The sequence below is a fragment of the Pelmatolapia mariae genome, linkage group LG3_W, assembly GCF_036321145.2.
Source record: "Pelmatolapia mariae isolate MD_Pm_ZW linkage group LG3_W, Pm_UMD_F_2, whole genome shotgun sequence".
NCBI classification, from domain to species: Eukaryota; Metazoa; Chordata; class Actinopteri; order Cichliformes; family Cichlidae; genus Pelmatolapia; species Pelmatolapia mariae.
This window is the reverse complement of record NC_086229.1, coordinates 53178984-53193788: the sequence shown is the minus strand read 5'-3', so window position 1 is coordinate 53193788 and position 14805 is coordinate 53178984. Positions and strand designations below refer to the sequence as shown.

Here is a 14805-nt window from a genome sequence, read left to right as displayed (position 1 = left end):
AGGTGAGTGGGAACATTTCTCCAAGTGGTGAAGATGGCCACACGAAGGGCATCTACTGTCTGGAACTGTTGTCCATTCTCAGTTGGATTTAGATCAGGGAAAGAAGCAGGATGGTCCAAAAGAGTGATGTTATTCTCCTGGAAGAAGTCCTTTGTCCTGTGGGCATTGTGTACTGTAGCGTTGTCCTGTTGAAAAACCCAGTCGTTACCACACAGATGAGGGCCCTCAGTCATGAGGGATGCTCTCTGCAACATCTGGACACAGCCAGCAGCCGTTTGTCACCCCTGCACCTCCTGAAGCTCCATTGTTCCACTGAAGGAAAAAGCACCCCCGACCATTGTGGCGCCCCCTCATTTGTAGGGCATAGAAAAAATCTCAGGTGGGATCTGCTTGTCATGCCAGTAACGTTGGAAACCATCAGGACCATCCAGGTTGCATTTTTTTACAGGAGAAAAAAAAAGGTTATATTTTTTTCTCATCAGAGAATTTGTTTTTGAAGTCCTTCAGTCTCAGATGCCGTTTGCTGCAGTCGGCAGCAGTGATTAATTTGGGTTGAGGATTTTTTAGGTCTTTATGGAGTTAAATCAGGGCCATAATGTTTGTTTAGTTAAAAAAAAAATTGAAATCGAAAATATGTAAACTGAAAGCAAAAGTCACATTTTTAGAGTGAACTTTGAAAAAGAAAGAGTTGGATATAAAATTTTCAGATTCAGATCTTTTAAATTAATGTACAAAAAAAAATTCTTCAGGTTCGGATTTTTCTCTCAGCTTCAATTTTTTTTTTTCACTTTCAAAACAAAATTCTTCAGGTTCGGATTTTTCTCTCAGCTTCAATTTTTTTTTTCACTTTCAGATCTCTATTTTTCAGTTACAGACTTTTGGCCCTGTTTTGGCGTGGTGGGCGTGGCTACACACAGAGGGGCGGGGAATCATGAGTGACAGCAGACCGCTGCAGGCTCAAGATGGTCCATTTTTCATGTTGCCTTCAGGAAACCTGGGAATGAACATAATTTATCAAACACCTCCTGCACTGTATTATTTGATAATGTTTAGAAAACATGTCATGCATAACTGCTAAAACTCAGTTACTAAAGCTCTTTCAAGCAGTAATGTGTACAAATTACGCCGTAACTGATCAATTATGAGACGTTTTCCCAGCCACTACGTGAGAAGTGGTCATTTCCCATGCTCTCAAAGTAGCGCGCATTGTATCGGGTGGGGGCTGCTGTTAACTTGTCCCTCAGTGAACGATGGCGTCGTCTTCCAACAACACTGCTGGCGCGAACAATCAGGTGAGTGTTCAAGTTTGGAACAATTACACTGCAGTCTGTGAATACTACGAATTTAAGAAGTGGCTATTGTTACGGTTAATTTTTTTTTTCTGTTTTTTTATTTTATAACGTTTTTTGCTGAAATGCTAGCTCAACAGAAACGCCTCGCTATCATTTTCGGCTGAAACTTACTTCGAAAGGTAAAGTAATATTAACAATTTGATCCTTCCCCAAAAATATGGAAAACATTTTAAAAGACTCCATAACTAATCGGGCTTAGGATGCAGTCTTCTTTCTCAAACCATGGTATCGGGGGAGTTTTAACGAGTACTTTAGAAAATCTGGTATCGAGGCCGATACCGGTATCGGTGCATCCCTATGTTTAACATATTTCATAATTTCTGTTATGTTTTACCTATTATTTTTTTTTATATATGTGTTTTTTAGAATGTGAACTACAATTCTACAGTGGAAGCCGCTGCACAGAATCTTATTACTGTGCTCACTCAGAATCTTTCTCAGGGACAGCACCAGGCAGCACAGGGAGTAAGGCAGGAACAGGGACCTCCCTCTGTAGATCAAGAGATGGCAAGGTTTTAAATTAAATATGAAAATAAATTATTTAAAAAGTTTTTAACCTTTTTGGTGTGTTATAACTGTGCTGTCGTTTTCATGTATTTTTCTAATTCCGTTCAGATCTTTCCCTGGTTTCTTTGGAAAAAAAAGTTTTCTTGGAAAACGAAAGATGCATAATCCAAGGATCCCTGTGACACCACCTTTTAAAGCATGGAAGCCTTTCAGTTTCTATGTATACTTGCTGAACTGTAATGCAGTAACAACACCTACCTCCTCTGAGGAATTTCAGCTTGCACAGGCAGGACTGGGTAAAAGACATCTCACAATGTCCAGGGACATGAACCATGAAGAGGTTAAAGGAATAAATATATAGATTTTCAGACTTATATGTCTCTGTAAAGATCATCAAGTCTGCAGGCATCACAATATTGATCTTCTTCTGCAGTTATTTGGACTTCTTCAAAGTGAATATCCTAAAATGCAGGGTCTGACTGGAGGATGGTTGCTCTACAAGGCTACAGGTAGGGGTAACAAATGTTTATTACATGATAGTCACATAATTTGCACCTATGTGAACTAGATCTGGGCTCTACTTTTTTCAGGTGGTCAGGGTAAAAGGAAACTGACACTGGTCCCTCCTGATTCTGAAGGTTACACAGGGACCCTAATACGCAGTATGACAGGAAATGGGAAAAACTTGCTGTATATAGTACCTTTACAGCAAGAATTTGACCTTACTCCGTTACCTCCTGATGCAGTTGAATTTAAAAATATGCCCAAAGCACAATGCCAAACATGCAAAGTAAGTCTGCCATTGCATATTTTGGCTCTTCATGTGCAGGAGTGCACAGAGTCTGGGTCTTCAGCTGAAGACACAGAGGTACATACATCTTAGAACAATATATGCATTTATTTTAATGAAATTGCATTGCATTGAAATGTCAATAAAAACATTGACCCACTTGTTTTTTATCTTAATCAGCAATGTTATATGTCTATTAATTATGATAGGCATGTCAAACCGAGGTCCAAATAGTGTCCGTGCAGCCTTCTGAAGAGCACACCGACACAGAGGAATTGGATGAAGAAGTAATATCTTAATAGAAATGAGTATAGACCATTAACATAACTACAATGGAACTCTATTCAATATTTTAACTCTCATTTCTGTTTTAGAAACTTCAGTGTCCTATCTGTAACTTGAAATTTGCACCTTATTTCCTTGAAATCCATGCAAGCACATGCGGAGAAAGGTAGTTGAAAAAGCATGGCTTTTAAAATATCATATAGGATATAACATCTTGAGAATTTCCCATTTAAACAACAACTTTTTCTTTATTTTTATTAGAAGCAAAAATGTAATAGACGTGGATGAAATTGAGGAGAACATAGTAGAAGAGGACCATATGAAAAGGTAAAAAACATCACACACACAGATGACTATTAATACTCTGAACTGAATAAAGAGTGTTTATTCTTTCATTTATTGATTTTTTTAGTGTCGACGATGTGCTGGATGCGATTTGTCAAAGAGTTGATGTGGAGAAGCAGTTCAGCATCCTTATTTCAAGAACAAACATTCTGGAGAGAGGCCTTCTGCAGTGGCAACGTCAAAAAAAAAATTCACCCACTGCCATGTTGAAGGTGTCCTTTGGGGAAGCAGGAATCGACACTGGTGCCCTTCGAAAAGAATTTCTCACAGGTGAACTTAAAGAGATCAATTACTTTTCCATTCGTATTATTTATGTTGAAGAAATGACTAATCCCTAAATTTTATACTTCTGTAATATACATTTTATCTTCTAAGTGAACTCTGCTCCAGTTGTGTTGTAAATATGACTATATTTCTCCTTTACTAAACTATACATCAATCATGTTTATAATTTGGGATGGACTGATATGAAAGTTCTTGGCCGAAACCAAAAATGAGAAAACCAAGGTCGAAAACCAAAACACCGGTAACACAGGGAAAATAGTCTTTTTTTTTAACCATAGCATGGCTGTGATGTGACTATGTTGTGTTATGAGCTTACTGGTTTGGTGTTGATAAAAGGTGTCAATATTATTGTCTCAAGTACACCTTTCTGTATACTATGATTTATTTTTTGAATCATCCATCCATCCATCCATTTTCTTGGCCGCTTATCCCTTGTGGGGTCGCGGGGAGTGCTGGTGCCTATCTCCAGCGGTCACAGGGCGAGAGGCGGGGTACAACCTGGATGGGTCGCCAGTCCATCGCAGGGCATCTTTTTTGAATCAATATTTTCATTTTGAATGGAATTTTTACATATCTGGAACAGATGTATGATGTTGCTTCAGTACATCTGTCATGTTAAGCCTTCAAAATCAGTGAGACACATTATGATATATTGCCTCAAATGAAAAAAATACTGTGATATGAAAAAAATCTTATTTCACCCAGCTCTAAATGAATGTTTTACATCGGATAATTCATAACTTTCTTCTCTCAATAGAAATGGTCGCCGGAATCGAGACTCGTTTCTTTGAAGGACCACCACACCAAAAAAGTCCACGCTATTCCCTTACTGACTTTGACAGTGGACTGTTCAGGCATGTTTATTTTAAAGAAAGGGAAAACTGTCATGTTTTATACTATAAGCAATACACTCATGCTGTTTGTATAAATAGGACTGTTGGTGAGATTCTGGCCGTCAGTTTGGCACAAGGAGGTCCTGCCCCTACATTTTTCAGCCAGTGGGCTTACAGTTACCTCTGCAATGGGCAGATCAACCCAACACAGCTGGATAAAAATACAGTGGCAGATTCACAGTTGCGGTTACTGATTGACCAGGTGCTGTATAACTAGTAAAAATATTGCCTTAGTACACATTGCAGCTATATAATTTCATCTGTTAAATTACTTTTAGGTGGAATCTTCAACTGAGCAGTCACTTCAGGGCCTTACTGATGAGATTTTAAACTGTGGATTCACTGGAGCCATCTCGGTTCAAAACAAGGAACCGATTGTCCGGTATGCTGTGACATGTTTTCGTTTTTCTATATGAATGTGAGAAAAATAGCATCTGAAGATGTTGTTTAATCTCTTTTTTGTACCCACAGAGCCATTACACTCCATGCTGTGCTTAGATTGCAGCCAATGTTGGAACAACTCAAGGAGGGTTTGCAGCTGTATGGCCTCCACCTGCTGATTAAGCAATACCCAGAAATCTGCCAGCCTCTCTTCGTCCTTGGGGGAGATGTGAAAGTGAGTACAAACGTATTTTCAGTTTTACATGTATGTATTACATACATTTACACATTTTGTTACATTACAGACACAAATATGAATCTATTTTATTTCAACTCTAAATGAAACACCTACACAAAGTGGTGTACATTAGAGAAGTGGAACAAAAATCATACATGATGCCAAATATTTATTACAAATAAATAACTGAAAACTCTGGTGTTTGTAATTATTCAGCCCCCTTTGGTCTCAGTGTAGTCAGTTGCCCATAGACATTTCCTGATGATTGCTAAACATACAGTAAAGCCAGGGCAACAATAGAAAAACAAAACATTTCCATGTGTTAGAATGGCCCAGTCAATGTCCAGATCTAAATCCAATCCAGAATCTGTGGCAATATCTGAAAACTGCTGTTCACAAACGCTGTCCATCTAATCTGACTGAGCTGGAGCTGTTTGGCAAAGAAGAATGAGCAAGAATGTCAGTCTGTAAATGTGCAAAGCTGGTAGAAAAATACCCTAAAAGACTGGGAGCTGTAATTGCAGCAAAAGGTGTTTCTAAAAAGTATTGACTGAGGGGGCTGAATAATTACACACACCACACTTTTCAGTTATTTATTTGTAAAAAAAATGTTTGGAATCATGGATGAATTTTGTTACAATTCTCAATTGTTTACCACTTTTTATTGGTCTTTTATGTTGAATTCCAATAAAATATATTTATGTTTGTGGCTGTAATGTGACAAACTGTGGAAAAGTTCTAGGGCCCGAATACTGCAGCCCTGAAGTAATCAAGCCGTTGGGTTGCTTTGCTTTCTAATATCATCATAGGTTAATGCCGAGTTTGTCATGGCGTCCATTCACCCTCAGCTGAGTGAGAAGGGAACCTCCAAGCATCAGGTTGAGCTGGACCTGGTTAACTTCATTCAGGACTTGCTTTATGAGTCAGAAGGTAAATGGTTATTTTTGTCTAGTTTATAGTTGTCACATTCCAAAATTATATTCTAAGGTTTTTGTGACAAAAGTTACACTTGTATCGAATTCAAATATTTAGATATTTTTTTTGTCCAAGAGGCCAGGGTTCTTCAAAACGTCTTAAAATTCACTCTTATCCTAACAGAAGGTCAAGAACATGTAGCTGACAAAGATGGCCCAAGATCTATCACACCTGCCAGGTTTCTGCAATGGATCACCGGTCAAGGCCATGTTCCTCTCCTCCCCTCAGAAAAGAAGGACTTTGCTGTGGTGGTAAAATTTAATCACAATTGTGAAGCTGACTTTGGAAATCACAGCATCTGCTATCCTGTTGTGTCATCCTGTGCTAAGACCATTGTCCTGCCTGTGAAACATATGAAGTCCTATAGTCAATTCAGAATGGTTCTGCTGGAGGCTTTTCATCTTGGCCAGGAATTTAACAATGTGTAAAGCATAGCATTGTCTATCAATAGTTTTGAGGTGTAACTCAAAATGCTGCTCCTTCCATTTAATGTTCAGGAAGCACATTTCAAAGTTGGAGATTGACAGCCAGAGTTCTTTAATGAGTGGCATGAAGCACACAAAAACATACAGGTTCACTGTTGAAAAATGTGCCAGAGACAAAAAAAAAGTAGTTTGTAATGTGATGTTTGAGTGTTCACATAAAAATTTCCTGGCAGGTTCATTTTACATGTATATCAAATCAAATAAAAGTCTGAGCTATTCATGAACCTTCTCTGGGTTGAAAATTCAAAATAAAAATGTTGCCGCCTAGGAACGGTGAGTTAGTACAAAGTTAAGTACATCCAAATAAATGTCTCGGCCATGTGACTGAGAGGGCCTTGTTACATTGACAGTGTCTCTTAGTCTTGCCATGTCCTCCTCAGATAGAGGACATTCAACAGATGGAAGAATTACTCCAGGATTGCTCCCATCCAGCTCACCAATAGAGTTGACATCCAAGTACGCATCCTCGATTTCCTGTGATGATTTTAAAAAAAAAAAGATATTTCAAATGACAATTCAAAAACAGTGTTGGGAAATTCAAGACAAACAGTCAGCTCCATAAATATTGGAACATGGGAATTCTACTTTTGGCTCTATATGCCACGCAATGGATTTGAAATGGAACTAACACGATTGGCTATAACTGCAGAGGTATTTGAACTGTTTTCATATGTGCCTTTCACTTAAGGAACCAAAAGTAATGGAACAATTGGCTTCTCTGATGTTCCATGGCCAGGGATGTGATATTCTTGTATTTAGTGAAGCAACTCCTGACAAAAACAGCAGGATAAATTTTGAAGTGTTTTGGGCAATATATCTGCTCATATTCAGCCAAATGCTTCGAAACTCATGAGGCAGCACTTGATGGTCCAGATGGACAATCACTTAAAGCATTCTGCAGAAAAAAACCAAATAGTTAAAAGAAGTGGAATGTTATGCAGTGGCCACGTCAATCACTTGACCTGAATCTGACGGAGCAGTGTTTCATTGCTGAAGACAAAATTGAAGGGCAAATGCCTCAATAATAGCTGGAAGTGAAGACAGTTGCAGTAGAGGCCTGACAGAGCATCAGCAGGTATGAAGCCCAACATCTGCTGAAGTCTCTGCGATCCAGTTTCAGTTATGATTAATGTTCTGTCTCATTACTTTTGGTAACTTAACAAGTGGGGGGTACACATGCAGACTGTTGTAACTCCTACAACTTTTAACTGATTTGGATGCAAATACCCTCAACTTAAAGCTGATAGTCTGCAGTGACAGCACACCGTGTTTTTTTCAACATCTCCAAGTGCACTTTTTGAAACTTGATTAAAGAGGGATTGTATAATTTATATTTGTTTTAGTACCTCCACTGTGTCTGGAGTATCAACTGGATTCTGGTGGAGTCCCAGTGTCCACAGTTGTTGTGGGGACAGATTCCTCTCTGTCCTTAGAGGGTGGTTATCCCAACCCTGTCTAAAGACATCCAGATCCCTCTGCAGACGTGGAAGAAATGTATGTTGGGCACAAAACATGTGGACACCATCAGTTGGATCCAGAAGGCCTTCATCCTCGAGGTTGTGAAGGGTTTCATAGTGCACGCTTGAAACAGCCATCCACACATCTCGCCACAAGCGCTCTATTCTGTTCAACATCAAAATATGGCAACGTTTTCAGAATTTTACCCAGAAATTCACTGAATTGAAAAATATATAAGAACATTTTTCTTATTTCCATGGGACATTTATACAAATACTACACATACCTTTGGTTGTGAACACTCTTGCCTGACAGAAAGCTTCCTCTTCCACAGCCCCGGATGGTGAACATGCATCTTGCTATTCCAACATTTTCCACCCCTTGATCCCCTCGAACTCTGAAACAAAATTAAACATCGACAGTACAATTTGTTTTAAATCTAAAAAAAACATGTCACTCTTAAAATTTATTGCAGCCTTTGTGTTTTTAATATAGTTTTACTTTAGACTGGTTATTAGAAGTTTATTGTTTTGGTCATTCAACAGTGTGCAGCTCTGTATAAGCACACCTTTCAAGAATTCTAAATGTTTGAACCATTTAAACAACTGTATGGGGATGTATAAACAACTGATCATATAGGCTACAGTTTACATATTGCATGTCAAAATAATTACACTGCTAATCAAGGGGGGGGGGGGGGGGGGGGGGGGGGGAATCATATTTACACATTTGCACAATCATTGTGAAAATTAATTTTGTGTAGATTTTACCTCAATGGAAAGCCATACTTTTGTACAGCCTCCAAGAAGAAAGCAAGTGCAGTTGATGCTCTGTTGTTGGCAGCAGCACCCAGGTACATGATCTAGAGATGTAAATATCATTAAGTGGAAACTTGGTCAAGTCAAGTTACTATAATTAAAGATAGAAACATGTTTATCAGGTATTGTAGCTTGGTACATTTATTTTATATTTATAAGTACAAGAAAAAAAGCAGGCTACATAATTCCCAAGGTAGCAAGCTGCCATGAGATGTAGCAGTACTTGTAATCAACTATTCACCCAAATGCAAAGGGTAAAAAAAAAAATCCTTTTAGCAACTTGAAGAATTAGTTTACCAAGCATTTATAGTCACCAAATACTGACAAACATAAACAGATTAGGAACATTTTGTTCTACAGAAGGATCTCTATATTACAGTATATGGTAAGTTTTATGGTAGACCAAAACACAAGTATTTCACTTTTCAATTAACATCTCATTCAGCTCAATTTTGAAAGTGAAAAATCACCTTTCTTGAGTACCCATCTATCCCTCCGAATATCACCAGGCCAAATCTGTAAAAAGAACAACAAAAAACAACAACTAGGGCATTAACAGGTATAAAACATAATTCAGTATTTAGCAGTATTGTCAGACTTCATCCTACCTTATTAGTTTATGGTTTGTGTCTATATGCATCAAGTAAAGAGGACCTTGCACTGAATATGTCCTTCGGACCACAAATCCCAGCCTTGTCATTCTTGAGAAAATACCAGCAGAGTCCACACGGTGCATCGACAAGTACACTCTCTTCCACTGTACATGGTGGCCCATGGCTTGAAGCATCCCTTTCATCATCCTGTATCCAACATGAGGTGTTCTTGTCTTTATAGATCTTACTAAATTGTCCAGCTCTTCATCACTTGTTGTACTGTAGCACTGCTTTATGGAAATGCCATATTCATGCAAACGACGTTTCGCTGTCCTCACAGATATTCCAAGAAGTTTTGCAATTTGGGTGATTGATAAGAACATTTCTGTCAGTATCTGGAGCTGTACAGGCGATACATTGTAATTTGGACGTCCCAGCTTTCCTTCTGACACTGACATCTGAGAGGGGGTTTGTTCATTGACGTCCTCCATACTGAGCACAGTTGACAGCTCTATCAGAGCATTTATAATACTTTGAGGGATCTCAACCTGATCGGACAAAGATCTTAAAAGGACCATCTCATGGTCGATAACAAACTGCAAATAGTCCACATCGAGGGGTTGTCTGTGCATGACCTGGGAAACTTTATGCAGTAGTCGCTGAAGCATCTCTCTTTTTAGCTGCTCCTAAATTAAATACAAAGAATTTTACGTTACTTCACTAACTTTGTTGTTCTCCAAGCTTACAGATCAACTAGGACGTAAGTTTCAGCCGAAAATGATAGCGAGGCGTTTCTGTTGAGCTAGCATTTCAGCAAAAAACGTTATAAAATAAAAAAACAGAAAAAAAATAACAGTAACAATAGCCACTTCTTAAATTCGTAGTATTCACAGACTGCAGTGTAATTGTTCCAAACTTGAACACTCACCTGATTGTTCGCGCCAGCAGTGTTGTTGGAAGACGACGCCATCGTTCACTGAGGGACAAGTTAACAGCAGCCCCCACCCGATACAATGCGCGCTACTTTGAGAGCATGGGAAATGACCACTTCTCACGTAGTGGCTGGGAAAACGTCTCATAATTGATCAGTTACGGCGTAATTTGTACACATTACTGCTTGAAAGAGCTTTAGTAACTGAGTTTTAGCAGTTATGCATGACATGTTTTCTAAACATTATCAAATAATACAGTGCAGGAGGTGTTTGATAAATTATGTTCATTCCCAGGTTTCCTGAAGGCAACATGAAAAATGGACCATCTTGAGCCTGCAGCGGTCTGCTGTCACTCATGATTCCCCGCCCCTCTGTGTGTAGCCACGCCCACCACGCCAAAACAGGGCCAAAAGTCTGTAACTGAAAAATAGAGATCTGAAAGTGAAAAAAAAAATTGAAGCTGAGAGAAAAATCCGAACCTGAAGAATTTTTTTTTGAAAGTGAAAAAAAAAATTGAAGCTGAGAGAAAAATCCGAACCTGAAGAATTTTTTTTTGTACATTAATTTAAAAGATCTGAATCTGAAAATTTTATATCCAACTCTTTCTTTTTCAAAGTTCACTCTAAAAATGTGACTTTTGCTTTCAGTTTACATATTTTCGATTTCAATTATTTTTTTTAATAAACAAACATTATGGCCCTGATTTAACTCCATAGGGTCTTCCACTTCACGTTTTTGTTCCATAACCCCCAGGATTATTTAAGAAATGACCGTCTTAACTGCATCCCACCTCAGCAACGATGGCACGCTGTGAGAGACCCTACTTATGCAGTTCGACAAGCCGACCATGTTCAACAAGGAAAGTTTTTTTGCTTTTGCCATCAGAACATCCTGACAGTCTGACTACCTGACAGAAAATGACAATGAATCCACAGTTTTGCACAGATTTGACTTTTTAAAGGCATGTGGTCCTAAACATTTGATCAGCTGTAAAACAGCCTGTCTCAGTTTAAGTTTGTGAAATGTAAGTTAAATGTTTTGTCTCACTGCCATTTCTGTTTGTTGCATGTTGTTGGAACCTTGTTAAGATCCAACCATGCAAAAGATGATTTTTTGCCATTTTTCAAGTGGTCTTAAACTTTTCATCGGGACTGTATTTAATAATCGATTAGTTTCTTCTGAATGGATTAAGAATGCTTTATGTCCGCATTGCAATGCATCACAATTGTAAATCATTATACGATTAATTGTGTCAGTTCTATTAGATGTAAGATTGTATATTTGCTTTTGAAATGGGCAGTTTGCTTTATTGTGCTTTGTATTTGCTTTCAGACTGCAAGGAAAGAACGCTAATCTACACCGAGCATCTGAAGAACAACATGCAAGTCCTCAAACACATTGAATCCAAAACCTGTTCCAGTTCCTCAGACACCATCAGAGACTGTTTTGAAAGCCCTCTACTGTCAAGTCTGGATAAAAAGAAACTGCCAACCACTGCAAGTATCAAGTGTTTTAAATTTTGTTTGACTGTTTATTATGTACGTATTTGTTTTTGGTTGTTTTAAGTTTGATATTAATTAGATCAGTGCCTTTTTAGTCATTAATTTGATTATTAAATATTAACTGTTTAGGGTGGCACGGTGGTTAGCACTGTTGCTGCACAGCAAGAAGGTCCTCAGTTCAATTCCACCATCAGGCCGGGGTCTTTCTGTGTGGAGTTTGCATGTTCTCCCCGTGTTTGCGTGGGTTCCCTCCGGGTACTCCGGCTTCTTCCCACCGTTGAAACCAAGCACACCATTGTTTTTCTTGTGACATTACCAATAAGTTTGATGTGTCACATGGCTCTCTTCCTATTGAAAAAACAAAAGTTGTATCCAAGATGGCCGACTTCTAAATGGCCACCATGGTCACCACCCATCTTGAGGAGTTTGCCCCCTCACATATACTAATGTGCCACAAACAGGACTTTTATATCACCAACCATTCCCATGTTATTACGGTGTGTCCATATAAATGGCCCACCCTGTATATTGTGCCAGAGCACATTTTGAATCAACACCATGGGCATTTCAGATTTCACACAGGTGGTTGGTTGTTACACTCTGGAAATAGAATAAAGGTGAGTATTATGAACCCTCTGTGTGTGTTTATGGGGTTAAAACGATGCCACCTTAAAATGAATTTTGTATTGAAAGTGAAACAATTGATACTGAAAAAAGATAAAAGTGAAATGAAACTGTAAATGTTGTTAAATATCAACACGTCACCGAGTTCATTTGATTCCTCATAGGCAGACAAAGCACTGCTCAGTAGACCGTTTCACTTGATTCTCTTACACATTTACTCCTAGAAGGGAGATGCATTGCGTATATTTTACAGTAAAGGCTGTAAAACAGCCTGTCTCAGTTTAAGTTTGTGAAATGTAAGTTAAATGTTTTGTCTCACTCCCATTTCTGCTTGTTGCATGTTGTTGGAACCTTGTTAAGATCCTACCATGCAAAAGATGATTTTTTGCCATTTTTCAAGTGGGCAAGGCAAGTTAGTACAAACATCACTAACATCACATAACTCTGCCGACATGTGGCCAACAGTAATGTTTTAATGTTCGTCATTATTAAACATTCACACATAAATAAGTGACATAATATTCAGTACTCACTTTTGAAAGTGTACTCTTCGGTCGCTCCGTTTCAGCCATCTGCAACTTTTTTCGGTAAAATTATCCACACCCACCGCCGCGCTATGAATTGTGGGATATATGGGACCACAAAGTCTACACCAGACCACACTTCAAATTTGGGGAAATCGACGGCACATTTGGCAACCGCATTTGGAGTACACTTCGGATTGGGACAGCCGTCGTCGCGTGGCTGTGACGTAATCAGTCTCAAAATGCATACTCCGAAGTGTGCGGTTGCTGGATTGGGACGCAGTCTCTGTGTGTCTGCTGCGAGGGATCCTCATAGGGCTGGGCGATATGGCCTCAAATTCATATCGCGATATAATTTGAAGCATGTGCGATAACGATATATATCACGATATATTCTTTTCTTCTGTATAATGTATTTCCACACTATAAGGCACACTTAAAATCCTTTAATTTTCTCAAAAATCGAGAGTGTGCCTTATGTATGAATTCTGGTTGTGCTCACTGACCTTGAACCGATTTTGGCGTGTAGAAATCTGTTAAAAAATGTTTTAGTACAACTTTGGTAAGCCTGCTGATGGACTGCTTGATGGATTGTCAGAGCATTACGGCTGCCGTAGTGAGGAGTAATCTGGGTCCAAAACTCCGTCCCCTTCAGGTCCCAAAGTCAAACGAACACAGAGTTAAAAACAGTCTAAATTCTTTCATCTTTAATTAAATCATCAGCGTTGCTGCTTTATCGGGTGTAACAATTAAGTTTAACATCCATGCAAACATGAAAACAGAATTTATTAAATTTAACGGAGTTAGAAGTTAACAGGAAGTTAGCTCGCTAGTTTATACCTAAACATTTCATACCATGTTCTGACTGAGAGATTTTTGAAACTAATTAAAACGTACCGCTCTGCTATCACTCCCAACATAAATGAAGACAGAAAACTAAACAGCAGTGGCGTTTGCAGGGTTACCGAAGTTGGACTACCTGGTATATAATGTTGTGCTACGTGATTGCTAGCGACACAGCTATGTTAGCATAACATTAGCACAGTGAAGCTGGAGGATGAACGGCAACTTTTTTTCCACTCGATAAAAGTTAACGTGAGGGATTCTGGTGGTTAGGGACAAATGCAATCGCATAGCAGGATGCTATACACGGGCCAAACTTCAGTCAGGAGAACATAATTTACTGATGATAATGGTTGTAGCCGCTGTGATACTTTCTACCAAAACAGGCGCAGCTTGATGACATCATCAACATGCGCTATCGCGATAGAGCGATATAGTCAAAATCTCTATCGTTGGCCAAATCTATATCGTTTCTATCGTATATCGTTTATATCGCCCACCCCTAGATCCTCGTATCTCCATGACCTCGTCTGGTGTCTGCTCCTTTCTCTGTAAGAGACAGAAAAGCAAAACACCTCTCTACCTAGCCTTGATAATCTAATGTTATTATCCATTGTTCTTCCAGTGATTCAAAGTTGGTTTAGAATATCATGTTCGGGACTCTCTGACCTAGAGAATTATTCTAATTATTATCTATGTGTGTAAGCATGTTTGCATTTACCCTTCTGCACTCTAAGTCATTTCTTACAATAGATCACTCCGGATAGTCACGCCAAACGAAGCTTTTGACCTTCAGAAGACTGAGTGCCAACTCATTATGAGCACATTTGCAACGTGTGTACGAAAATAATTATAACTGCCTATTTTAGTAAGAGAAATCAAACATTTTCAATCCAAAGTTTCTCCCTCCTTTCACACATTTTAACATGTGAACAAAAAGCATGTGTTTCATTCAGCCTGCTGTCCCACAGGTTC

General features: G+C 38.8%; 2 protein-coding genes across 2 annotated transcripts; one reads left to right on the top strand and one right to left on the bottom strand.

The window, feature by feature from the left end:
• Positions 1-973: 973 nt before the first annotated feature.
• LOC134623749 (uncharacterized) lies at positions 974-3265 on the top strand. Its single transcript, XM_063468773.1, has 9 exons — positions 974-1292; positions 1422-1471; positions 1719-1864; positions 1968-2199; positions 2293-2368; positions 2450-2727; positions 2859-2936; positions 3024-3100; positions 3196-3265. Exons 3-9 carry the CDS (start codon positions 1857-1859, stop codon positions 3263-3265), a joined length of 819 nt encoding a protein of 272 aa, XP_063324843.1. The 5' UTR covers positions 974-1292; positions 1422-1471; positions 1719-1856.
• A 3424-nt stretch (positions 3266-6689) lies between these two features.
• On the bottom strand, positions 6690-9541 carry LOC134616983 (uncharacterized). Its single transcript, XM_063462129.1, has 6 exons — positions 9421-9541; positions 9283-9328; positions 8765-8856; positions 8281-8391; positions 7883-8159; positions 6690-7010 (listed from the first exon to the last, which is right to left on the bottom strand). Exons 1-6 carry the CDS (start codon positions 9510-9512, stop codon positions 6801-6803), a joined length of 828 nt encoding a protein of 275 aa, XP_063318199.1. The 5' UTR covers positions 9513-9541; the 3' UTR covers positions 6690-6800.
• Positions 9542-14805: the final 5264 nt, after the last annotated feature.

Coding starts and splice junctions, on each gene's coding strand:
- LOC134616983 (XM_063462129.1), bottom strand. CDS start 9,512: ATGACAAGGCTGGGATTTGTGGTCCGAAGGACATATTCAGTGCAAGGT. Junction 8,392..8,764: donor AAGTATGGCTTTCCATTGAG/GTAAAATCTACA, acceptor ATTTTGTTTCAG/AGTTCGAGGGGATCAAGGGG. Junction 7,011..7,882: donor ATACTCCAGACACAGTGGAG/GTACTAAAACAA, acceptor AAATCATCACAG/GAAATCGAGGATGCGTACTT.
- LOC134623749 (XM_063468773.1), top strand. Junction 2,200..2,292: donor GGGACATGAACCATGAAGAG/GTTAAAGGAATA, acceptor CTTCTTCTGCAG/TTATTTGGACTTCTTCAAAG. Junction 2,369..2,449: donor GTTGCTCTACAAGGCTACAG/GTAGGGGTAACA, acceptor TACTTTTTTCAG/GTGGTCAGGGTAAAAGGAAA.